The sequence below is a fragment of the Grammomys surdaster genome, unplaced genomic scaffold, assembly GCF_004785775.1.
Source record: "Grammomys surdaster isolate TR1022 unplaced genomic scaffold, NIH_TR_1.0 144, whole genome shotgun sequence".
In the NCBI taxonomy this organism is placed as follows: domain Eukaryota; kingdom Metazoa; phylum Chordata; class Mammalia; order Rodentia; family Muridae; genus Grammomys; species Grammomys surdaster.
In genome coordinates this window covers 4,387,739-4,413,091 of record NW_021604602.1, presented here as the reverse complement: position 1 = coordinate 4,413,091, position 25,353 = coordinate 4,387,739, and the positions used below count along the sequence as shown (strand labels likewise).

The following is a 25,353-nucleotide window of genomic DNA, read 5'->3' as shown; positions in this document are numbered from 1 at the left end:
GGCACTGACCACTGTGAGAGCCATCTCAGGCTCACTGCACCATTGTGGAGGTGTCTTTGATTGCTATTGTTTAAGGCAGAATCTCACTGTGTAGCCTTGGAACTCCCTGTATAGACCAGGCATACATTAAACTCATGGCAATCCTCCTGCCTCAGGTACCTTAGTGCTTGGAATATCGGGATAAGTATTTAAAGAGTTTTAGTGACACAGGAACCAGTGCCAAGGATAGTGAAGGAAAGAGACAGGGAGAACCAGCTAGAGAGAGCTCCATGACACTCACAGGGAAATTCTTGAGGAAGTACCAGTCACTAGCAGGTTAGTGCCTGTGGTGTGGAACTGCATGCAGCTTTCCACAACTTGCTGTCGCCTGTGTTTTAGGTTTTTGTTTTGTCCACTTAAAGAGTGGCACAGTCAGAAAAAGGTGTCAGGTCTCGTAGGAGCCAATGGGCTGGAAGGTGCGTTCAGTTCTCCCCTGTGTTTTAGGTGACAGTATATCCTGATGACGTCTCCCCTCCCTCCGTCCCTCCACTCCTCCCAGCTCCTCCTCACTTTCCTCTCTCCACATGCTCTCCCTTTATGTCTCTCATTAAAAACAGGCTTCTAGGGCTTCTAGAATATTTAATAATACAAGAAGACAAAGCAGACATGAAGGAAAGGAGCCCAGGGTACAGGAAACAACATTTAATGTCCTGTAAGTCCCAGGTTACTGTGACCCTTTCAACATAGCTCATAAAGGGACATAGGCTGAACCAGGGCTCAGGGAGGGAGGGCGTGGACACACGAGCCACTGCTCACAGCGTCTGCCTTCCTTCAGGATTACACCAGCGGAGCCATGCTCACTGGGGAGCTCAAGAAGACGCTCATTGACGTCCTTCAGCCCCTGGTTGCAGAGCACCAGGCCCGACGCAAGGCGGTCACCGAGGAGACCGTGAAGGAGTTCATGGCGCCCCGGCAGCTGTCTTTCCACTTCCAGTAATGTCTCTTTTCTGTGACACACCTGTCCGTGATTCCACCCTGTCAAATCAAGTCACACTCCCAATAGGCTTCTGTCACATGGTAATTCCTGGACCTGGGTCTCCGCACTTGTGCATTCTGGATGCTGTTTCTTCTGTGATGTCTCTCCATCTGTTGTCTGCTAAGGGTGATCAGGTGACGCTAATGTTGTGTGGTCAGATAGAAACCCAGCCGGGAATCTCCCACAAAGAGCCTAGTTGTGATGCCTCCCTGGCCCACAGAGGATGTCCACCTAGCGGCCTAGGGCTCCAGAACAAATTCTAAAATGTATTCCAGGTTTTTTTTTAAGTGTGTGTGCTCAGCTGACCATGGTGGTACACACTTTATAATCTCCGTATTCGGGAAGCTAAGACACAAGTTCTGAGCCAGCCTGCTACCCAGCAAGATCCTGTAGTAATGTGTGTTTAGTTCTGCTTCTATGGAGTCAGAATCTCATTACTGTAAAACTGAAAACTGCTGGGAAAACTGACAAGGCGATGTGTGGTGGGAGATGCTGCTGCTCCAGCCCACCACACACACACACACACACATACACACACACACTCTTACATGTAAGACGTACAAGCTCTGCTTTATACTGGGCTAGGAAGTCCTCAGCTTTGTCCTGGAGGTGTAGCTCAGTAGCAACGCACTTGCCTAGCATGCATGATGCCCTGGCCTCAGGCTTCTGCACCACAAAGCTGGGTGGATAATTGAGTTCTTTGCTTTTAACACTGATTATAGGCCAGGCTGGGACATTTCTACTAACCTGAGTCTTGTGGGTGAACCTTGAGGCTGAGGTAACTAAACTCCGGATCACGCGTGCCGTCCACTCCAGAATCATGCTTGTTACCCTTAGTATACTAACTTTCCCACAGATGGCCCAAGACTCCACCTTGTAAAGCCCAGCGGTGGCTTCTCCCGACCACCAGACTCTAAGGATGGTCTGTTACCTTTGCAGATCCTTTTGCTTTGACACTTGACTGAAGTGGAGGGCAGGCCAGAACAGTGTGTTGGCCATGCCTCAGGCCGGTGGACCATAGCTAGACAGAAAAGAACAGCAGCCATCCAGGCCCCAGCAGTCTACCTCTGGGCTGGCTGCGTGTAATGAGCCACCCCTCAGAGTCTTGGAAAAGCAGAAGCCGTATCTCAGGGAAAGTCCCTGGTTGAAGTGTCTGTCCTCTGAAGACACAAGGGCCACTCTGAGTGTTCTGTCCTTGCATCATTTCCAGGCAAAAAATAATAAACGTTGTTGTGCTCCTGTCCCTGTCGTTGTCTGTCCAGGCAGGCTGCAGAGGAACGTGGACTTGCTGCAGGCCTGTGCACTGCCCCTGCTGCTTAGGCTGTAGCTGCTCCCCGTGCTGGGAAATGCAGAGTTGTGGAATCCCAGGTGCTTAGGCTTCTAGGATCATTGTGTGAGGGCCACTGTCCTGAGAAGCCACCTCCTTCCCAAGATCACTTGTCCACCTTGTTTGACAGTCTATCAGCCTAACAAGGGTGTGTGCATGTGATGTTCGTTTGCAGCAAGCTGGGGACTCAGGGAGGTGCTGGAGTAAGGGGCACAGGCTTGAGCTGGGCCAGCAATGCTGGGGAGACCCAGCCATAATGGAACCTGGCTTCACCTCACCCACCTGTCCTCATTTGCAAATAGGCAAACATGACTTGTCCAAGGCCAGACAGTGAATTTGTTACTGAGCAGTCTGTTCTGACTTAGTCTGGAGAACACTGAGGTTTGCACCCTGGGAAGCCAAGCGCTTGGACTCAGAGCCTATGAGAGTGTCAGAGTGTGGCATGAAGTTCACACGGGCTCCTCTCGGGGCCCCATCTCACTAGACTGACCACACTCCCAGGCCAGCACCTCACCTAGCTGTCTGTGGCCAAAGGTGCCGAAGCATACAGAGGACTGCCTTGCTGTCTCCCTGTGATCCACTCAGAATGATGCCCTGGTGTTGAAGTGCCCTTGCATCCATGGAATGTTCTGGTGTGCAGATGAGGGGAGAGACATTGCTGCCATTGTCGACCAGTCAGAGCATCTGATGGCTCAGATGGGGTCCTGGGCCCAGGAAGGAGTGAGTGAGTGCCCAGGCCATCCCATCCCCCATCAGCCACAGCTGGGTGAGACATTTGTCCTCTTGGGAGCTCCAGCTCCTCCATGTAAGAATGCATAGAGGAGATGTCTAAGGCTGCTGCTCGTCAGAGTGAGGGTAGCTTCAGGTCTGCAACATCCACTGCCACATTTGCCAAAGCCCTGTGGTCTCTCTGAGCTCCCTGAGAGGTTCCGAAGGCTATTTAATGGGGGGTAGCCTGGGAATAGTGTCCAGTACCAAATGGTTCAGAGAATTCCAGCAAGAACAGCCTTCATTCTAAGGGGTGTCCGTATCACACAGATGGGGTGTGAGCCCCTCTGACAGGAACATATGAGAACTCCCATCCAGAACAGTAAATATATCCAGGGCTAAGCAGGCCTGGGCAAAACACTATTGGCCCTTCTCCTGGGCCATAGGTCTGCAGCCAGCACACACTGTGGGGACACTCAAGGGCAGCTTTTAGCTCTCACTAAATAGGACAACTATAGCCTTGATTTTTCTTCTTGAAGTAGGCCTGTGGGGAGACCAGCTCTTCTCCAGTTACTCAGGGGCAGCCAGCTCCTTCTCCCTGACTCTGCTGCTTCTGGCGGCAGGAGTGACCCAGGGATGGTAACTTTATACCTGAAATCCTTGCACATGAGAGGCTGAGGCAGGAAGACAATGAGAATGTGAAGCCAGCCTAGGCTACACAGTGAGCTCCAGGCTCTTGGAGACCTGGGCTAGGCTAGCAGCTCAGCAGTTGGGGTCAGCACGAACCAGAGCACAGCCCTGGCCCCTGCGAATACAGAACATGACAGCCAAGAGTCTGAGCTCACCTCCCACAACAGAATGAATGACATGTCAGGTGTGGTGTCTCACATCCTTAACTTCAGCCCTTAGGAGGCAGGAACAGACAGATGTCTGAGTTTGAGGCCATCCTGGTCTACATAGCATGTTCCAGGCCAGTCAAGACTATATAATGAGACCCTGTCTAAAAAAAGTTAAAACTTAAAAATAAAACACAAGGAATGAGTGGGCGCCAGTGGACCTGACAGAGTCAGGGTTGGTGACTCTGGAGATATTGTATTAGCTGTCCTTTTCCAGGCACTGGCCCAGAATGTCCCAGCATCTTTACCTCCCTAAGCTATGTCAACTTTGAAGTTCAGAAATTAAAACCACAGGGCTTCAGGACTGCAATTCAGGAGACGCGGACGTGCTAAGTCCCTGTTCGAAGCATGAGGGCAGGGTGGGAGCATGTGAGCAAACTATCTCTTAAATCTACAAAGTAACTGGAACCGTTTAGAGATGCCTCACTGGGACTGGAAGAGAACACGAAGGCTAGGCAGACGACATGACCCAAAGGAGGTAAAGAGAGTGTTTTGCAGAAGTCCATCACAGCTGTGTCTGTGTATCTGTATACCCCTCCTAGATGTCTTCAGAGGATGGCTGGACAGCCGTCCCTCCAGGCGGCAGCTGGAGACATGCCCAGGTCCTGAAGTCCTGCCCCTGTAACCTCCCGACCCATCTGGAAGCTCTCTGGCCTTCATCATAACCAGGACCTCACTGCAAGGCTTCTGTTCCCTTGTTTACCTGAAACTGAAAGGTCCTGGGTAACTCCCAGTCTGAGGACTGGACAGACAAGCAACCAGCCAGGTAGCCAGGGTCCGTGGGAGGAGCCCAGAGTGCCCAGGTAATGAGACCAGAGAAGAGGCCCAGGAGATGACATCACACAGACAGAAGGAGATTTGCAGACAAGGGCCTTGTATACGAGATCTGATGTCCAAGGACCTGCATGACAAGAGTTGACGCAGAAACAGATTTTGTCCCTTCTAGAAAATGGAAAGATTCACTGGACCACACACGCAAAACAAAACAAAAAAACCTTGAAGGACATTTGGTGCATACATGGCTTTGCATCTGAGCATGCACAGCTAAAGCAGGTATCAGCCAGCTCTACCACAAGACTGTTCCATGAAGACCCAGTGAGTGGGCTCACTATACTCCAGCCTGACTCTCAGTGGTCTATCATTGGAAGCCATAGTGCGCCTGGAGAGGGAGGCTGGGACCTCAGAAGCACAGGCTAATCCTACTATGTGCCTGAGGGTAGACCCAATCCTACCCTGCCCTTCAAGACATAGGCTCATAAAACCTTTGTAAGGTACCCAGCACCTTCCCATCCTTGGCGCAGAGTTCCAGCCAGGTGTTTGGCCTGGTTATGACACGGAGAAGAACCACACAGCCCAGAGAGTGGAAGAAGTAAAGCCGGCCCAAGGGCTGTGCAGGGTTTCACCATGACCCTCTACATAGCTAGCATCTATCCACCCAGGTAAGAACTCTGGTCCATCTTAGCCACCAAGACCAAGGCTCCACACCTCCTCTCCCTCCATGAGCAGACAGGCTTCATGAGGACACCAGATGAGCACAAGGTAGGAGGGCCAGGGCCCCACAGACCACAGAGCGACACAGCTGAGCAACCACAGAAACATTTATTAACAGCCACTCCTGAACCAGGTTCCAGGATCTTCGTGTGGCCCGCACAGCACCTACAGGCAGTGTGGGTATGTGACGGTGATGCCCTTCACCAATTCCTCAGGCAATGAGAACGGTGGGCCCTCCGAGGACAGGGAACCAGCCCAGCCTGTGCCAGATGGCTCAGCTTGCTGTCTGGTCCCTAGCCTGCCTCTAAGGGGCATTCACATTGTGAATCGGTGGATGCTAAGTGGAACTGGGGTTAGAGGTTGGCCCAGCACCCAGCGGGGCTGGCGAGGGTATGCTCTGAAATCGGTGCGGTCATGACAGTACAAGCAGGAATGAACAGTTGTTCCGTGAAAAATGACTCCAAGTGACACATGGTCTCATCAAGGAGACCCATACAATCCTCACTTGTAACTCCCAAGCAGATGGCAGATCAACTCCCTGACTGTGGTCAGCAGCTAGGCTGGCCAAGCTCAGGCCTCCCATAAGTCACGGCACAGAAGGCCCTCTGCTGTTCCGGTGACAACTCTGTGGGGTCCTGAGCCTACCCATGTGCCCCTTTGCCTCCAGCTGCTGTGTGACGTGGATGCTGCTGACCGGTGCCTATGTAAGCAGGCTCTGAGTGAGCCTCAGCACAGCCTCATATGCCACAAAGACCACCATGTTGACAGGAAAGGCACGGCAGCAGTTGAGTGCCAGTCCCTTGAAGAGCACCCTGGGACCCTCCTCCCGCACGCTGGTCACCACACAGTGCAGGAGGCCCCGGTAGCGCTGCTGGCCCTGCCCATCCGCCTGCAGGCGTGACTTGATCACATCCATGGGGGTAGCCACAGCCCAGGCCAGGACTCCAGCGCAGCCTCCAGCCACCAGCACGCCTAGGACATCTGCAGGGGAGACAGTGAGAGATACCATACTGTAAGCTTCTTGGAGTCAGGACCCAGCCCAGGGAAACTCAGAGTCAAGATAAACCCCTCTAGCACAGAGTCACTGTGTGGCCTTGAATAGTCACACACTCCCCTCAGAAAACCCTACTTGAAAAATGAGGCAGGTAGAGAAGTCTGCTTAGCTTGAGTGAAGCCTGAGAGGCCACAAGTACAAGCATGCCTGGGTTAAAGATATGCTTCTATGATGATTCCCCTCCCAGCCCCCATGCCACGGGGTCAACCCCACCCACCCTCTGCCTGTCACTCACCTGGCTGGCTCTGGCCAGCAGGAGTGAGCCACTCGCAGAGCATAGCATAGGAAAGAAAGTAGGTGGCAAAGGAGTGACCTTCCCGAAGGAGCAGAGCCGAGCTGCCCTTGTAGAGTCCCCGCAGCCCCTCCTCTCGGGCCACTGTGACTAAACAGTGCAGCGGCCCACTGTACTTAGGCCTGGGCTCCAGGCAAGCAGCAGATGCGGGACACAAAGCGGGAGCCACAGATGTCCAGGAGGCCGACGGCCGCCGCTGCTGCGTCTGAGCTTGGGCCTGTGTCTGCAGGCGGACTTTGGCCACCTCAGTGGGTGACGTCAGGAACACCTAGAACAAGATGGAAAGAGAGTAGGACACGCCTACAGCCTGCCCACACACTCTAGGACCCAGCCTTCCACTGATTGGCTCTGACCACCAGGGCGGCGCTGAGAGCCCAGACCTTAAGACACTGCTAACTGGTCCCAGGGGTTTGATGATGCTGATTTCAAAGCCATTTCAGCCCAGTTAAGGCCAAAGCCAAGGCCTTCTGCTTCTCTCCTATCTGAGAGCACTGGCTCAACACCTACCGGGTGCTGAGTGAATGTGACTACGTTCAAGACTGCAATCGACACAGTAGTTTGCAATGAAGTCATGTTGCTTAAACAAGGCATGGCGCTCACTGGGAGACTCAGATGGATCAGGTCTTTCCACCCCTAGCCTTACCTCTCACCCACCTCTTACAGATGAGATGGCAGCTCAGAGGGGCTGAAGCCTGGCTGACTAGGCTTATCGGCCTTTGGTCTCTGCACTGTGTACAGTGGATATACTTAGCCTCTCAGCCCGTGGGGCTCTAAGAATTGAGGACTTATCCACAGTCCATCCTGGCACTTGCCTGCCGTGTTCCCATCTGTGGTGCCTGATGCTCCATCTCCACTGGGAATGAGGGATGCCAAGTGCCCATGGTAACCCTGGGTGCTGTTCAGGCATTTGGTGGCCACCCTGACAATGGAGCTCTCCCAGCTGGAAGGTCACAGGCACGTGAGTGCTAACTCTCTGGGTCCTCACACTGACAGAGAGGGCTATCACCTCCTCTCCACTAAAGTGTACTGGGAGGGAGTCTAGCCCATCCCAGGCAGGATTCCAGTTCCTCTCCATAGTCCCCATGGCCTGCAGGGTCTACCTTCTCAGAGCCTCAGTCTTGACACCTGCTGGGAGGTATGATTCAGACTCCCTGCGTGTCTCTGATACCCTTCCACCCTCAACTGCCTCCACTCACCCGGACAAGACCAGAGGCGCATCCTGACAGTGTGATATCAGCCTTAGTGGGCTTGGCGTCCTTGCTGCCGTACCGGAAGCGGCAAATATGAGCCAGGCAGTGGTGGTAGGTACCAAAAGATACAGACGACACCAGGGACACTGTGCACACGGGCAGCGAGAGGCCCCTGTAGAAGCCCCACACCTGAGGGATGGAGATCAAGTTAAGGACAGGGCCCAGCCAAGAGAAAACGCCCTGGCGCTGAGACCACCCCGCCCCAGCCAGTGCCTCCACACCTGGGGGTTGGGGGGAGGGTCTCAGGACTTGGCGATGTTTGAGGTCGGGTGAGGGGGTTGAAGAGACAACTGCCTGGCCATGATGATGGAACCAGCGTGATGTTCAGCTAACCCCTGCCTGCACCAAGCCCCAAGTTCACTTATATAGTGTCCTTAAGACCTTCTGGATGGGCTCCTTCCAGGCCTTCAGAAGTGTAGTTCCCCCTATGTCCACTCCCCTGGAGACAGGGACGTGGGTCTTCATCCTATAAATATCCCTGGTGCTCAAGCTTTGAGCCTCAGAGGGATCACTGGACCGGATACAGTCACTGTGCCATCAGGCCAGGGCTGAAGGGGAAGGGCATAGCTAGCAAGTGCCACTGTATCATCGGGGCTCCAGTCCTACCCGCTCTTGACGATATATGTCCCGGATGCAGTGCCAGATGCTGGTGTACTTGGCCTCAGTCTGGATTCTGACCTGCAGGAGAAGAAGAAGACTTCAGGAAGGGCTGGCCCTGGGCCTGGGGTAAAGTCACTAGAAGCCTCAGCTCTGCCCCTTTATGGTGACACATGCTGCTGTAGACTGAGTGGGGACAGCGACCCCTTCTAGAATAAGGGACAGGATAAGAGAGAGAGTGACAGTCCCAAAGGCCATAGGGAACAATCAATAGTATTAGTGTAAGGACCCGGGGGTGGGGGGAGTGGGGGAGGCTAGGTCCTGTTAACATCCAGAGCTGGGTACCAGAGGCACTGAGCACCATCTAAACCAAGGCAGGTCCTTTGCTGTACCTTCACAGTATCCAGAGGGTAGCCCACAGCAACACCGCAGACTCCTGCAAGGCAATCAGAAGAACCCATGAAGCGGCAGGAGGTGGCCCTGACAGCAGTGAGAGCCTATCCATCCCAAGGAACGAAGAAGGTGGCCTCAGGCAAGCCCCTCTCCCTCACCCCCAGCTGACCTCTAGCTGGCCCTGCCTGGGCTCCTCCTCTCGGCAGCCTTTGTTTTGCAGGTGAGAAAACTGAGGCTCAGGATACACCTACCAAGCTTACTAGACACTCCCTACCCTGGCCCAACAGTGCCTATGCCCACTGCCCATGCCAAGGACATTCCTCAGCCTCCTCTCTGACATCACATTTTAGGAGAACACCTGGCTCCACTCTGGCTGACCCTTCTCTGAACCAGGTAAACTTTGCCCTCAAGCCTCAGCCTGTGCAGGGTTGTGCGGAAGCCAGGCAGGACACCCACACATCCCAGGACTTGGGGAAAGGCCTGAACAAAGGCTGAGGGAGCAGCCCAGACCCCTTCCCAGGTCATTGCCTGGAACTAAAGGTAGATGTGAGACAGTGTCCACCGCGGCTGTGGTCTGCACAGACTCCCCCAGAGGCCCACGTGTGGGAGGTGGCAGAGCCTGCAGGAGGTCCTTCAGCCACTGGGGGCGGGGGGTCATGTCTCAGAGGGGATTATGAAATTGCAACTCTCTGCCTTTTGGCTTTCTGTACAACATTGTCCTCTAAGCACCCACGCAGACCAGGCAGTAGGCCACCCAGTGGTCAGAGCCTCAGGAACAGCCCACCAAGTAACCATTCCCCAGCATGAGGGGGTTGGTTAACCTGAAGACAGTGGACACGGCTGCTGACTCGTCTTGCAGAGAGGCTGGTAGTACCCACCCTGGCTTTGGACCAGGAGATCTACGATGCCTTTCTTGCCCCCTGGGACCGTGGCCTCCACATCTACAGCCGGTACAACCTTGAGAAAACTCAGGGGCCAATGAAATGCTTGGGCTTTCTACCCATGAGCGAGGAAACTAAGGGTGCCCAGGATGAGACGACCCATGGATGAGTAGAAGAATGAATTCCTAGGGGAAGGGTGTAGAGCAAGTACCTGACAGGAGGCTTAGATAGAACAGCCTTCTACATCTTTCAAACACTTTACCAACTCCTATCCATCCCTCAAAGCCCTCCTCTCTTAGCCCACCTTACTGTACCTCTGTCCTTCCAGAAACATGTCAATCGGGATCTGTGTCATATGGCCTTGTTGCTATGCCCCCCATTCCATGGCCACCTCTAGATCTAAAGTTCTTCAAGGAAAAGCTCAGGTCCGAATCCCTAGGACCAGGGATCCAAGCCCAGCACAGAGCAAGGATGCCCTGACTAAGATCTTGCCTGCGCCTATAGGGAGGATGTGACTTCCTGTGAGGCTAACGCTCAAGGGAACAGCCAGCCTCAGAATGGTGTAGGTCAAGCCCTGGGCAGCCCAGGCTGGGCCAGGAGCCAGTCCTCCCTGAAGCTGGAACTGTCTTTCCTTCCTAGCCTCCAGGCTGTTCCCAGCAGTGAGAAAGAGCCACCCACAGCTATTTCACAATAGCTGCAGGGCCAAGGGTGCCTCACTCAAAATAGTTACACAGCCTGAGGATCAAAGGTACATGGAAGTCCAGCGGGCAGCCACCTCTCTCCTCTGACATCTCTCCCCAGAGGGAGATAGTTTCAGCCGCAGGGGGTTAGACATTAGCATCAGGCCTCAGTGGGCCAGAGAACCATCTATCTGGGCCTGTTCTGTACATCTAGCTCCCGCTCCCTGCAAACAGAGCTCCTGGGTACAGAGTTCTTCCCTGGAATCTTCTGTCTCTCCCCACAACTCACTCGCCCACACCCAGGACCCCAACCATCTCACCCCACAGGGTCAAGATCCTGCTCCCAAGCAGGGTATCTCTAGACTGGCTCAGAATCCAGCCTGATCTTCAAGACCATACCAGGGGTCTGCTCAAACCCTGACTGCCTAGGGCTCCCTCCCACTCACCACACATTGACACAAAAGCACCGCCCCTCAACTCTCCCCAACCCCTGCGCCCCTCCAAGTCTTGTACCTCCAATGGCCCCAGCAACAAAATCCATGGACAGAGTGAAAAACTGAGAAGAGCTCTGGTCTTGCTGTCTGTGCCACACTGGCCAGCGCCTACAAATCCGGCAGATCTTAAATACCTGTGAGCAGAGGCGGAGATAGGGCTGTTTAACAGGCTATTTTGATGCCCACACTCACATGCCCCACAAGGTCCGTGGTGCCAATGACCCCGAGCATCAGGAAAGCATGTGAGAGGTCATGGGAGGTGGCCAACTCCCAGTCCTATGTCTACCTCTATTCCCAGATTCAGACTATGCTGGGCTTCTGACTGCTTATGGGGACAGCATACACAGTGGCCCCTCAGATATGTACCCCACTCTACAGTTCACCTCCAGTCCTAAAAGGGAGGGAAGGCAAAGGCCTGTTCTAACCATGGAACGAACCATCAAAACCCCAAAGGAGACTTGCCTGAGGCGGCCACTATCTTAGAGTCAATCTGATGACCACCAGCCCATGAAGGAAGTGCAACGTTGTCTCTATGGCTATCACTATTAGTCCAGTTCCGGGCCTCAGAGACACAGGCTGTGGCCCTACAGGGGGCCTTAGGGCCAGAGAGCTACCAAATGAAGAGAAGGGACACGTTAACATGGAACACTCAGCAGTCCTGTCTGAATGGCCCTCGGGGTAGGGCATCGGAGGCCACGTGTCCACCTGTTTTTCTGTTCTCAGTAGGCTGGCCTTGAACAGGCTAGTTTCAAACTAGGGATGACCCTTCACCCCGACACTTTGTCTACTTTTAGACAAGTCATCAGTGGCTGCCACAACACAGGGCAGAGGGCAGAAGGGGCCAGGAAGTAGCCTGTCCAAGGCCAACCTTGATGTCCATCCTGGCCTGTAGAGGGGCATGGCTCAGCATCTGGTTGGAAGTTGAGACAGCCACTTGGCATTTAAGACAAGGGTTCCCTATGCCTCTGCTTCTGTACCCACAAAATGTGTGTGCACACAGCAGGCTCCAGCTGGATCCCTGCAGAAGTGCCAGCCAAATTCATTAACAAAAGATGGAGAGGGAGACGATGACTCTGCTCTGGAGAGGCAGCTGAGCCAGATGTTACACTCAAGCTGGGACCTCGGAAAATGAGGGAACCTAAAACACACTGTCCACTTGAGAGGACCAGGCCCCTTCAGTCCCACGTTGCCAGTGGTTAGGGCATCCACCCTGACACTGGGGCCCAAGACCCCAGTTACCATGGATACCTTTCTCTCTCTGCCGGTCTTGGTGTCTATCCTCAACTATCGCAGTCAGGACCAGTTGGCACTGTCCACCTACACTTCCCTAACTGTGTCATCGTTCCTGGACAGCAGCCCACCTGTCCAGGCTCCTGATGCATGCAACCAACACATGCCAGGTGCCAAAGCGTGGGACACCTCAGTAAACACAACAACCTAGTCCCTGCCCTCGAGGCCTGATGTGTTGGAAGTGAGACAGAGAGCCCTTGACAACCAGGAAGAGCCCAAGGGTGATTGCAAGGACTGGTGTGGTCAGCGGCTGCTCCCAGCTAGGCATGGCCATTGTTACGAAGCAGAGCAGCTGTGACAACCCACAGGAGACTATCAGGAGAGCAGGCCTAGTAGCGTCCTTCATGATGCAGGAGGCTCATGAGTCTCTTGAGCACACAATGGACTGTCACATCGCCTCAATTTACAAGTCAGATTTATTAGCAGTGATTTGCCAAATAATCCTGATTTTGCCTGCTGCTGTGGTCATATGCAATCACAGATTCTTTTATTCCATTCTTGGTTAATACACACACACACACACACACACACACTACACTTAAAAAATAGGCTGAAAGAGCTGGAGAGATGGCTCAGTGGTTAAGAGCACTGACTGCTCCTCCAGAAGTCCTGAGTTCAATTCCCAGCAACCACATTGTGGCTCACAACCATCTGTAATGGGATCCGATGCCCTCTTCTGGTGTGTCTGAAGACAGCTACAGTGTACTCATAAGGGGGGGGCTCATTAAAAGGGAAGGCTGAGAAAAGATGATGAAGAGACACCAGAATTCAGCTTTCCTGAAGTCAATAGAGACCTCATGAGGGCATAGGTGAAAGTCTGCAGAGACTGGATAAGTCTTAGGAGATGAAGGTATAGACACAGTAGGTACAGGTCACAGGAAGACTCAGTTTGAAGTGGGCTGTGTCACTGGCAGAGGATGCAGCACTCGAGCTGAAGCAGGGGACAGAGGTTGAGTCCTCACTCTGGCAAAATTCCTGCGGAAAAGGCTGGGGCCAAGTGACAGGCCACTCAGTCACCTGCCCCAGTCTAGACTTGGGTGCCTCTTTAAGAGTTCCAGGTGAAGGGTCCCATCTTGTATAGTTGATAAGTTCATGAGTCTGGTGTTCCTGGAGTGATTAGGTAGATCCTCCACAAGCACCATTCATAAACAGCACAAATAAATGATCAGTTTGTGGTTCCTGGTGTGTTAGCAGGTGGTGTTTACCTGTGTAAGAATGAGGTGGAATCATTCTTTCTCAGAACTTAAACTCAAAATAGAGCGTGGTAATTTGAATGAGAATGGACCCCATGACTCATGTATTGGAATGCTTAATCACCAGGGAGTGTTGTGTTTGAAATGATTAAAAGGATCAGGAGGTGTGGCCTTGTTTGTAGGCTTTGAGGTTTCAAAAGCCCATGCAAAGCCCAGAGAGTGCTCCCTCTTTCTCTGTCTCTCTGTATCTCTGTTTCTCTGTATCTCTCTGTCTTTGTGTATGTCTGTCTCTCTTTTTGTCTCTCTCTGTGTCTCTCCTCTCTGTCTTTCTGTCTGTCTCTGTCTGTCTTTCTTGTCTGTCTCTGTCTTTCTGTCTCTTCTGTCTCTCTCAGTCTCTGTCTGTCTCTCTGTGTCTCTGTCTCTCTATATCTGTCTTTCTGTATCTCTGTCTCTCTTTTCTGTCTCTGTTTGTCTCTTTGTATCTCTCTGTCTCTATCTCTGTCTTTCTGTCTCTCTCGTCTGTCTTTCAGTCTCTCTGTGAGTGTCTCTCTCTGTCTCTCTCCCCCCTACACCTATGGATCATGCTGTAGCTCTCAGTTACTCTTCCAGCACCATGTCTGTTTGTGTGCCACCACAGTCACCATGATAATGGACTAGACCTCTGAAACTATAAGCAAACACCAAATTAAATGTTTTTGTTTGTTTGTTTGTTTGAAATAAGCACTGCCTTAGTCCCTGTGTCTCTTCACAGCAATAGAACAGTAGCCAAGACATAAAGTAACTCCAGTCTAGGTTCTAACTAAGCAGCCTGCAATCTGTTATGCCATGTAACAGAGTTACTTCAAGAGACACAGGTAGGCTGACAAGAAGCCTCAATGAATAAAGGTGCCTGTCTGTTAACAAGCCTAACAACCTGAGTTTGATCTCAGGGACCCACATACTGGAGGAAGGAGAGAGCTACTCCTCAAGTTGTTCTCTAACTTCAATGAATGTGTGCATGTACACACCCTTAACACACACCTTTAATCCCAAACAATGAAAGTAAAGTTAGTTTGTAGAAGGAAGCACCCATGTTTGAAAGTGACGTCTAATTGAGGGGCAGACAAAGTGATGAATCAGAGAAAGATTTGACAGAATGAGTCAGAGATAGGATATGCCCAATTCTCACAAGAACAGAAAGGATAGAGAGGCTATTTAAGAGCAGTGCAGGGAGAAAACGTGTGTGTGGCAGTTTTGCCAGGATGGTTTTGCAGAGACAGGCTGCAGGTAAAGACAGAACAAGCCAGAGAATAAAAAGGAGTCAGAAGATTAGAACAAATTGCCAGAGTTAGTTTGAGGCCAAACAGAGCAATTCAGTGAGAAGGCCAGAGAAGCCAGATTGAATCAGTCAATTTGGAGAGGAGTTTTAAGCCAGAAGAACTAAGTTGAACCAGACAGTCAGCGTTCAGAAAGAACTGAAAAGGGTGAGGCTATTCAGCAGTAAGACTGAGATAACAATCACATCTGGTGAATAACAGTTACTTTTACAAGACAGAGTGAGACTTCCCAGCAGCATAAATGCCTTTTGAGTTTCTTGTAAATAATCCCAATAAACGTATGGATTCATCAATCTGTATTTGAGTGGAATTCTTTCTTTGGTCTTTTGTTGGGGGGGGGGTCTGGGAATCACTGCATAAACCACTCCAACACCAGCCTAAGTCAAATAGGGATGGTTTTTTTTTTTTTTTAAACTTTTTTTCTTTTTAGAAGTTTTATTTATTTTATGTATGCAAATACACTGCAGCTGTCTTCAGACACACCAGAAGAGGGCATCAGACCCCATTACAGATGGCTATGAGCCACCATGTGGGTGCTGGGAATTGAACTCAGGAACTCTGGAAGAACAGTCAGTTCTCTTAACCGCTGAGCTATCTCTCCAGCCCCGGGATGGTTTATTGAACGCCACATCCCAAAACTGATTGATCAGGGCCACAGGTCAGATTCGGAGGCTGACTGTAATGTTGAGTCAAGATCCTATAGAGCTTTTTAAGCCCGAGATCCACAAACGTCTGTGCCAAGTTATTCCACCAATCAGGGTTTAGGGATAGGGGATTTCCTTAGAAACATGTCTTTGTTGTACACTTATCCTGCTTCCATTGGTTGGGGTATTCACTGTGACAGGTAACTTGTCTAACATTCATGTCTTAACTTGTCAACCAGGATGTCAGTTACCTATGTACACGTCTCTTTCTGCCAAGTCAGATGTCAGTTCCCAGGGAGGTCTTGGGAACTTAAGCTTTACTCAACCCCTACTCAATATGGAAGTCTTATTCCAAATAGTTTCTTATAGTGGTGTAGGTGTCGCTCTTAGGTTGGGGTCCATCCTGAAGGCAGCTTATAAAAGCAAATACCATAAAAGTTTATACACAAATGCAGGAAGTGGTGCTGGGCAGCTGGTTTGGGTCCAAGCTTATTGTGTGTAACTATACAAAAAGCAGTTTTACTGACTTCTATCATGATTGGTTTTCAAGGGCACAGGACATAACAGAATATGTAATCAACTAGGGCATGAGAAAGTTTCCTAGTAACAGCAGAAACAACATATGAGAAAGTTTCCTTATAATGGCAGGCTAGCCAGGTAAGAGTTATCTAGGTCTTAACATTTCATGTAGGCCTTAACATTTTACCTAGGCCTTAGCATTCCATCTATCTAGGTCTTAATATCTTACCTACACCTGAGCATGTTGATGCTGTCCATATCAGGAATGAAGAAACTTTTCTTTATATTGCCCTAGGGAGAGTCACATGACACCCAGATTAGCAGGGAGAGAGAACAGAAGGGGTATGAATTGGAAAGGTGACCCTGGGACAGTCATGTTTTCTGAGTCACCAGAGCCTAATTTCTCTAGCACTTTGTCTCCGGAATAAATACACCCAGACTCACCAAAACCACAACTATGCCCCAGACTGTATAGCTGGTGCCTATACTGGCTGCTCATTGGCTATAAATTACTCATAGACATTGATGGTCTATGCTGGCCTTCTTCCACGCTCATAGCATACAGTTCAGAGTGGGCTGCTGCTGGGTGGTTAAGTGGAAGATGAGAACAGGTCAGTTAGCGGGTGGGTGGGTTGGATGAATAGAGAGGTAGAGAGAAGGAAGGAAGGGATAAAGGGACAGAAGGATGGATGGATGGATGAATGGATGGATGGATGGGTGGGTGGATGGATGGATGGGAGATGGGTGAACAGATAAACAAAGAAGGTTGGATAGAGAGTTGAAAGGATGGATGGATGGATGGATGAGTAGAAAATAGATGGAAGATAGACAGTTGAACAGATAAGCAAGGGAAAGATGGATGACGTGATGGTTTGTATATTTGCTGAGCCTAGGGAGTGCCAGTATTAGAAGATGTGGCCTTGTTGGAGTAGGTCTGTCACTGTAGTTTTAAGACCCTCAAGCTAGTTGCCTGGAAGTCAGTCTTCCACTAGCATCCTTCAGATGAAGATGTAGAACTCTCAGCTCTTCCTGCACCATGCCTGCCTGGATGCTGCCATGTTCCCGCCTTGATGATAATGGACTGAACCTCTGAACCTGTAAGCCAGCCCCAATTAGACATTGTCCTTATGAGAGTTGCCTTGGTCATGGTGTCTGTTCACAGCAGTAAAACCCTAAGACTTATGGGTAGAAATAGATGGAGCAACAAAAAGGTAGAGTCAGAGATGAAGAAATAGATGAACAGCTAAACAAGGGGAAGGTGCGTGAGTAGAAAGAGATGAGCAAGAGATGGACAGAGGCAAAGATGGAGCATGGACAGATGGACAGATACCCGAGGGACAAAGGCCGGGATGACGGGAGGAAGGTGTGGGAGAGAGCGGCTAAAGGCTGCTGAGGCCTTTAGGTTTGTTGCAGCCCATGATGAAAGCAGCTGAGGAACAGAGAGAGCATGGAGCTGCCTGTGCCTGCCCTGTCCCTTCCTATATACCCTATCGTAAGTGCCTCTTCCTATATGATAGTGAATGTAGTCATGAAATATTGAGGCCACCTCCTTCTCTTTTCTGGATAGAGAATGTGGCAAGGAAGGAAGAGACCTCTGCCAGGGAGTCCTGTATGTGTGCATTGGGAAGGTGTGGTACCCTGGGCCTAGGTTTGGACACAACCTCCCTGAGAGAGTTGTCTCTCTTTTTTTTTTTTTTAAGATTCATTTATTTTATGTATATGAGTACACTGTTGCTGTCTTCAGACACACCAGAAGAGGGCACTGGATGTTATTACAGATGGTTGTGAGCCACCATGTGGTTGCTGGGAATTGAACTCAGGACCTCTGGAAGAGCAGGCAGTGCTCTTAACTGCTGAGCCATCTCTCCAGCCCAGAGTCTTGACTCTCTCAGTAGGCAGTGAATCTTAAGTCTGCAAGAACAACAGAAAAAGACCAAGGGGTGTCTGATGGGCCACAGCCTGCCGTGGGCTAGGTAGCCACAGCCTGCCGTGGGCTAGGTAGCTATTACTGGTATCCAGGCCACCTTTAGATCTCCTTCACCTGGTTATCACAGCCCATGACTGGGGCTATCATGGAGGGCTCTTGGGAGAATATGGCTTTCTGAGTCACCACAGAGGGCCTGGACACATTCTACTAACCTTGCTTAACCACGAGTTTTACACAACCCGAGAGGCCATACCACCCAGGCCTCAGGACCTATGGAACAAAGGGACCTTGCAAACTCTTTCCTGCTGGACATAGTGACACATGACCATAACCCCAACATTTGGGAGTTGGAGGCAGAAGGATCAGAAGTTCATTGCTACATGGCCAACATGAGGCCAGCCTGGGCTACTTGAGATGCTGTCTCAAAAGAGAAATTCTGCCTCAGCTTCCTGCATGTTGGAAGTACAGACGTTAACTACCATATCCAGCACACAACGAGTTTTAAGTGTTTCTTTCTTTTTAGAAATCTTTTAAAATGTATTTTATGTGTATGTGTGTGATTGTTCTTAGGTGCACCACGAGCATACAAGTACCTGCAGAGGTCAGAAGAGAGCATGACGTCACCTAAACTGGAATTACCAATGGTTGTGAGCCACCCAACACAGGTGCTGGGAACCAAATCTGGGTCCTCAGCAAGAGCAGGACATGCTCATAATCGCTGAACAATCTCTCCAGCCCCCAACGTTTCTAATCCTGGGTTTCAACTTCCTTCCTTCCTCTTCCTGCCCACGTCTTCCCCTGGGTGCCTCGGAATCCACTTCTCTTACATGATCATAGCTCCCAGAGGAATGACTTGTAGCCAGTGGCTGTAAGCCAGTGTGATGGTTTGTATATGCTTGGCCCAGGAAGTCCCACTGTTTGGAGGTGTGGCCTTCTTGGAGTAGGTGTGTCACTGTGGGCATAGGTTTTGAGACCCTACTCCTAGCTGCCTAGAAGCCAGTCTTCCACTAGCAGCCTTCAGATGAAGATGTAGAACTCTCAGCTCCTCCTGTACCATGCCTGCCTGGATGCTGCCATGTTCCCACCTTGATGATACTGGACTGAACCTCTGAACCTGTAAGCCAGCCCTCATTAAATGTTGTCCTTATGAGAGTTGCCTTGGTCATGGTGTCTGCTCATAGCAGTAAAACCCTAAAACTGCTAGACAACTTACAATAGATTGTCCCTCCTCTGCTTCACGGCCTAGACAAATCCTTTGGCCTGCCCCAGGGTTCACTTTCCTTACATGTTTACTTTTTTTTTTTTTTTTGGTTTTTCGAGACAGGGTTTCTCTGTTTAGCCCTGGCTGTCCTAGAACTCACTCTGTAGACCAGGCTGGCCCCGAACTCAGAAATCCACCTGCCTCTGCCTCCCAAGTGCTGGGATTAAAGGCGTGCGCCACCACCACCCAGCACCTTACATGTTTCCTTACAGTACAAACCATTCAGTACAGGCAGGAAGAAGACAGTCTCTAGTTCCTCACCATCCAGTGCTGGGGATAGAACCTAGTACCTCATGCATGCAGGGTAAGTGCTAAACCACTGAACTATATCCCCAGTCCCTGGGCTCCACCTTGTAAGGACAGAGTGCCAAAGATTTTGCAGACATGCTTTTTAAAAAAAATGTATACCGTGTACATGTGTGTATCCACCGTGTACATGTGTGTATCCACCCCCTCCACACCCCTGCAAAACATGTAAAAGCCAGAGAAGGTATTGAATTTCCTGCAACTGGAATTACAGGGAGTTGTGAACCACCCAACATGGTGCTGGGAAGCGAATGCAGGTCCTCTAGAGGAGCGGCAAGAGTTCTTAACCATTGAATCATCTCTCCGGCCCTGAGGAGGTTCACTTCCAAATCGTTATTCAGAGCCAGGAACCATGGCTGCAAACTGCACAGGCTGTCCTCAGATGGGCTATCCTGGAGGCCAAAGTGGAGCTAGCTAAGCCGTCTGAAAGGGGCCTTCTTGGCAAGCAGCAAGCAAGAGTATGTTTCAGAGTCGGCATCTGGGAGCCAGGGGAGTGAGTGGGTCACTGTAGTTCTGGACACATACACACAGGAAAAGCCTGGCCAGGAACAGAAACATGGCTAGTGGGGTAGCAGCAGCTTGGGACAGGGCAGTAGAGATTTTACTGTGTAGCACCTGCTAGCTGCCAGACAGACGTCCTGGCTGTGGTCAGAAAGACCTTTTTTGTGGCTACACTTAGAGGTGGACCACGCCGGGCGATGGTGGCACATGTCTTTAATCCCAGCACTGGAGAGGCAGAGGCAGGTGGATTTCTGAGTTCGAGGCCAGCCTGGTGTACAAAGTGAGTTCCAGGATAGCCAGGGCTACACAGAGAAACCCTGTCTCTAAAAACAAAAAAAACAAAACAAAACAAAAAAAAAAAGGTAAACCACGCCCCTTTGTGCTTCCCACCCTACATGGCACAAAAGCCTGGTGGAGCAGACAGACCCCATATAAGGGAGAGAGAAGCTGACCTCCCCGCCCAGGGCTACCTCTAAGGCTGGGAGGGAAGCAGCAGAAGCTGTGGACACTGCCTAGGATCCCACGAAAGTTCACAGAACTCCTAGTTCCAAGACACGAAAACATCTTTCTTTAGCCTCCCCCCTCAGTCTCTGGAGCTGGCCAGGTCTCCCTTTAACCACATGTGATACTTATGGAGTGACATGCCCACTATGATAGTGACCAGTCTGAGTTCAGGACATAGCATCCTCCTTGCCAACTGCCCCTCCCTCCTCTCCTGCCTCCTGTAGTGCCAACTCCAACTAGTTTGACCGCACACGGTCTTCCTCGGGCCACTGCCCTCCAGGGCCTGTTGATGCTGACTGTGGGCTGGGAACAGCCTGCCCCTGGCATTACCAGACTGCCACTGTGCCAGTGTGAGCTTGGGGGATGGAGAGGGGGGGAGAAGGAATACAGAGTAGGACATATGGCCAGACACCTGAGAGGGACACCTATGACTTTCCAGTTCTGGGGAGTATCTGAAACAGGGCCCCAGCAGCTTATTTTTATTTATTTATTTATTTATTTATTTATTTATTTATTTATAGCTATTTATACCGAGTACCATCTTGAGTTTCTGGTATCCACTGACGCCTGAAGGCCAAGTTGGTTCTGAAGCAGGCCAAGGCAGCCTCTGATGAATCAAGACCTGACCCCAGGGGAATCATTGGAAATACAGGACTCCCACACACCCACGGCTGTAGCACGATTATTAAATTAATCCTCATCCTCTACTTCCTGGAACCAGAGCATCATGGGTAGCAGGACATCAGCAGAGTTGGATATTGTCTGCTCCCTGGATCCCAATCCAGCTCAAAGCGCACATGACCTGAAACAACAAAGGTGACAGGCAGGACTATCAAGCCAAAGCACCCTAGAACTCTGAGACACCATCCCCAAAGCTCTTAAGGCATGCCGAGGAGGCTGGCTGCAATGCACGCTGCCTCTCCTGCTCAGGGACTGGGAATCGGATTTGGCTGTACAGGAACGCTATGCTTCACTTCCCTCTTGGAAGCCTCGGGTGGGTACTCCCATCAAGGCACACCAGCCAGCCAAACCTGTCTGAGCCTCCTCTGAGGCTGCCCGCCAGGCTCAGAGAGCTCCTCCTGGTTCTCTGTTCTCTCCTAGCCCTGCAAAGCTAGCCCTCCAGCACTTCCCTGGCTCCTCAGGGTAGCTTGCTGTCTGAGAAGAGCTTTCTTACTGTGTAGCACAAGCCAGCCTCGAACTTGTGGATGATCCCCCTGCTCCAGCGTTCCGATGGAAGGTTCTGCTGGAGGTCCAGGCTCAGACCACTCATGTTTATACTTTACCACGTAAACTATAACCTCGGCCTCTTATTGGAATCTTTATACTTGATAAACACTTTACTTTGTGTGTTGGGGGTAGAGGGGAACAGCCAGCTACACCACAAGTGTGAAAGTCAGGGGACAAGAGGTGGCAATTGGTGCTCTCTTTTTATCACATGGGTGCCAAGAACTAGACTCAGGTGCCAGGTCTCTTTACCACTACTCCATCTATCCGGCCCTCCTTACAGGATTTCGTTGTCACTGAGTATTTTCCTCACTAGGTAACTCTGACGGCTATTCTTGATTGTCAACTTGACTACATCTGGAATGAACTAAAACCCTAAAATGGAGGGGCACGTCTGTGAGGGATTTTTTAGATCCCTATCAATTCTGTCCCTCTAGAGCAGTGGTTCTCAAACCTTCCTGATGCTGTGACCCTTCAATAGAGTGTTGTGGCCACCCCCTAACCATAAAATTAGTTCGTTCCAACTTCATACTGTAATTTTGCTGTTATAAATCATAACGCGAATATTTTTTTTTGAAGCTAGAGGTTGACAAAGAACTCACAACCCACAGGTTAGGAACTGCTGCTCTAGAGAACCCTGACAGATACAGTAGCCTCGACTAGCTTAGAACTCACTATTTAGACCAGGCTGGACTTGCAGTCATAAGAGATCTGCTTATTTCTGCCTCCTGAGTGCTGGGATTAAAGACGTGAGCTACCACATCACCACATCCAGCCTTACAGGATTAAAAATATGTTATTATATGTTTGTGTGTGTGTGTGTGTGTGTGTGTGTTGTTCCAGTGAGGTTCTTTTCGTGAGAATTAGGTAGAGTTCAAGGTTCTAGAGCTATGCAGGGTTAGGGAAAGGGCTTCCTTGAAGATGACAGCCTTCATACAGGAAAAGGCAGGACGGAGGCTGGCGTGTAAATGAGAGCTCAGGAGAGGGCAGGAAGATGAGTGGATGCAGTGATGCTGTTAGGCTCTCCTGTGTCCTTGGCATTGAGCAGGTGAGGTAGGGGCTGACTCACAGGGAGGTCAAAGGCCATGGCGCTCCTTTTTACCTATTGGTTCTGTTTCTACACTGAACCCCTCTTATGTAAAATCTCAGGAAAGACATTTGCAAACACGTCACTGTGGTCACTGTGGGCAGTAATAGCCCCCCACCCCCTATACAGCTCCTCCCCTGCCGCTCACCCTTTGGCTGGGATCCTCAGAGCTAAAACAGACCTCAGTACCCGTGGGGCAGAGTTTGAAAAGGTAGTATACTCCTGCTATAATCTTACCCTTGTAAAACATAAGAAAACAATAAAACAATACAGCCCCAGGATCTGGGTACACCTCTTTCTGGTCTCTTCCCAGCTAACAACCAAGGGCAAGCATTTGGACCCGCCTTGTCTTCTGCCTCAGATCATCAATGGCCTGTGGAAAGGGCTCTCGGAGAGCAGAATGCCGGGTTCAAGTGATTCCTTCCTACATAAGTGCCTGCCCCCCCACCAACTATGCAGACCAGCAGGCTCAGGGGTCACACTCAGCCACACAGGACAGATCTTGACCCACCCAGGGCAGCATGCAACCTCAGCTTAGCCTTCCCTCCCCACGTTTTATCCCCAAACCTAATTAAGTCCAGACACAATATCAGCCCTCCACAACTAGCCCACCCATGCTCTGCCTACAAGGTATCTAGAGGGCTGCCAACAGGATCCTGCTGGAATCCTACAGGGGCTGTCCCCGGGCCCCCCTTCCAATGGTTCTGAAACTCAGCTATGGAGTAGTCCATGTGTGTATATGAGGCTCCTGAACCCTTCTCCAGCATTCCTAGGGGCCGGAGCCCCAGACAACTACCGCCAGGAATGGCATCCACGTGAAGGCAGGCTCTCCCACGCTCCTACCTGTCCTCCTCTCTTTGGCTTCTTGATGCACGTTCTCTTAAAAACCAAACAAGGGCTGAAGAGACGAGGCTCTGCAAGTTCTGCTCTTGCCTGCCCAGCATGCATGAGAGCCCGAGTTCCACCTCCAGAGAAAGAGAAAGGAACCAGGCATTATAGTGTGTACCTGTAGCCTCTGCATTCAGGAGGCTGAGTCATGAAGGTGTTCTAGACCAACCTGGGCTACATATCAAGATCTGGTCTCAAAGCCATGGGCAGAAAGAGCTGTTCTTGTCTCATTGGTTGACCTCCCGTTTCTCAGAATCAGAAAGAGGTGGGGGTTGGGGGGGAGACAGGAGCTTTATCACCTAGCCCCCAGGGCATTCTTATGGCTAAGTCCCTGGATGAGGATTCTTGGGTTTAATGGCACAGGCCTCAGGAGGGATCCTACCATCACCCCAGTTCCAGTGTGTACCTCCTTCTCCCTCTTACCACCTGCCTTCAGAAGGCATCCAGATGACTGAAAGCCAGTGAAGTTCAAACCCAGGTCTCCAGACCCCTAGTTCAGGGCCCAGCAGCCACCACAAGCACTGGACTAGGGGTCAGCAGGCCTGGACTTGGGTGTCGGCTTCACGAAGGGTCCATTCAGTTCTAAAGGTAAACACCACCTCTCAAAAACACTGGGATTCCTGGCCTCAGATCTGCCCCTCCACCAGATCTGCCACCCCACAACTCCGAGCCCAGTCAGTTCAGAGAGGGTAGAGGTGAGAGCAGTGTGCAGGTAACCACCGGAAGCTGTTACTCCACTCTCAGCTTAAGAGAAAGTCCCGACCAGCAAAGGCCCCAGGAGTGATGGTTGTATCCATCCCTTGGACCTGTTTCAAGACTCCTAGCTGTTGTAGAAATTAGGGGCAAGGGGGAGGGGGCGTCGGGTTCTTACCCTACTTCAACTTTAGTGCTCTTCAAGCCTGGAGTACCTACACGATCCTTGTCCTGCACCTAGCTCACCCTGTCCCAAGGCCCAGAACTGCAACCGGATGCCCGCGCCCCTGGTCTGGCCTGCTGGCGGCTCCCAACCCTGTCCTGGAACCTCCCTTTCTCCATAACCTTCAGCGGCTCCCACGAACACATCGGGCTTGGCGGCACCCTTCCATCCACAGGCCCCATCCACAGGCCCCTTCTGTTTGAAAACGTTTCTGCGTCGTCGTTCAAACTCAAGTCCCTGCCTCTGTCTGGTTGCGTTCGCCTAAGGAGATGCAGGGCCTTGGAGGGCCCCTCCAAGTGGGCGGCCGTTCTCGAACTTTCACAGCTAGCTGAGTCCAAGATCGTAGTAGGCCTTGCGAGAGTCGCGGCGTTCCACGTGTGCACTCGCCACCGTGTCCTCCTGGCACAGGCAAGGACGATGAGGTTGAGCAGGAGAGTCGCATCCAAACACCGTGAGGGGCCCCAGGGTCGCAGCAGATCGAGCGCCGCCCTTCGGTCCATGCAGTTGGGAGGTTCCGGGCTCCAGGGTGCAGTGTGCCCACCGCTCTGCCCCTTTCCTGCGCCGCGCGGGCGGGCCCGAGAAGCACAGTCTTTGTCTACTGAGCCCCGAGGCGCCCCGCCCGCCGCGCTCGAGGCCACACCCTCCAGGCGCGACCAGCCAATGAGAACTGGCGGCGGCACCCGGAGCGCGGGGTGTGTC

The 25,353-nt window shown here is 51.4% G+C and overlaps 2 protein-coding genes across 3 annotated transcripts in view; one reads left to right on the top strand and one right to left on the bottom strand.

The window, feature by feature from the left end:
• Nucleotides 1–2,256, top strand: part of Wars (tryptophanyl-tRNA synthetase) — a 34,820-nt gene extending 32,564 nt beyond the window's left edge. For both annotated transcript variants that reach the window (XM_028764426.1, XM_028764427.1), the window contains 2 exons: nt 815–972; nt 1,955–2,256. In XM_028764426.1, coding sequence (XP_028620259.1) covers nt 815–972; nt 1,955–1,976 — 180 coding nt within the window. In that variant the 3' untranslated portion in view covers nt 1,977–2,256. The remainder of the gene's footprint in view (nt 1–814; nt 973–1,954) is intronic.
• A 3,270-nt stretch (nt 2,257–5,526) lies between these two features.
• On the bottom strand, nt 5,527–25,232 carry Slc25a47 (solute carrier family 25 member 47). Its single transcript, XM_028764428.1, has 9 exons — nt 24,610–25,232; nt 23,694–23,815; nt 21,071–21,341; nt 11,098–11,212; nt 9,023–9,066; nt 8,640–8,711; nt 7,980–8,162; nt 6,727–7,051; nt 5,527–6,418 (listed from the first exon to the last, which is right to left on the bottom strand). The coding sequence occupies exons 4-9, from the start codon at nt 11,123–11,125 to the stop codon at nt 6,138–6,140; spliced, it is 933 nt and encodes a 310-aa protein (XP_028620261.1). The 5' UTR covers nt 11,126–11,212; nt 21,071–21,341; nt 23,694–23,815; nt 24,610–25,232; the 3' UTR covers nt 5,527–6,137.
• Between the last annotated feature and the right edge of the window lie 121 nt (nt 25,233–25,353).

Bases quoted from the DNA above. Each gene is read 5' to 3' on its own strand.
- Slc25a47 (XM_028764428.1), bottom strand. From the start codon at position 11,125: ATGGATTTTGTTGCTGGGGCCATTGGAG. The intron at 7,052-7,979 runs GTGAGTGGAGGC...ATCTTGTTCTAG, and splicing joins GCGCCTCTGGTCTTGTCCGG to GTGTTCCTGACGTCACCCAC. The intron at 6,419-6,726 runs GTGAGTGACAGG...TCTCCCCTGCAG, and splicing joins TGCTGGCCAGAGCCAGCCAG to ATGTCCTAGGCGTGCTGGTG.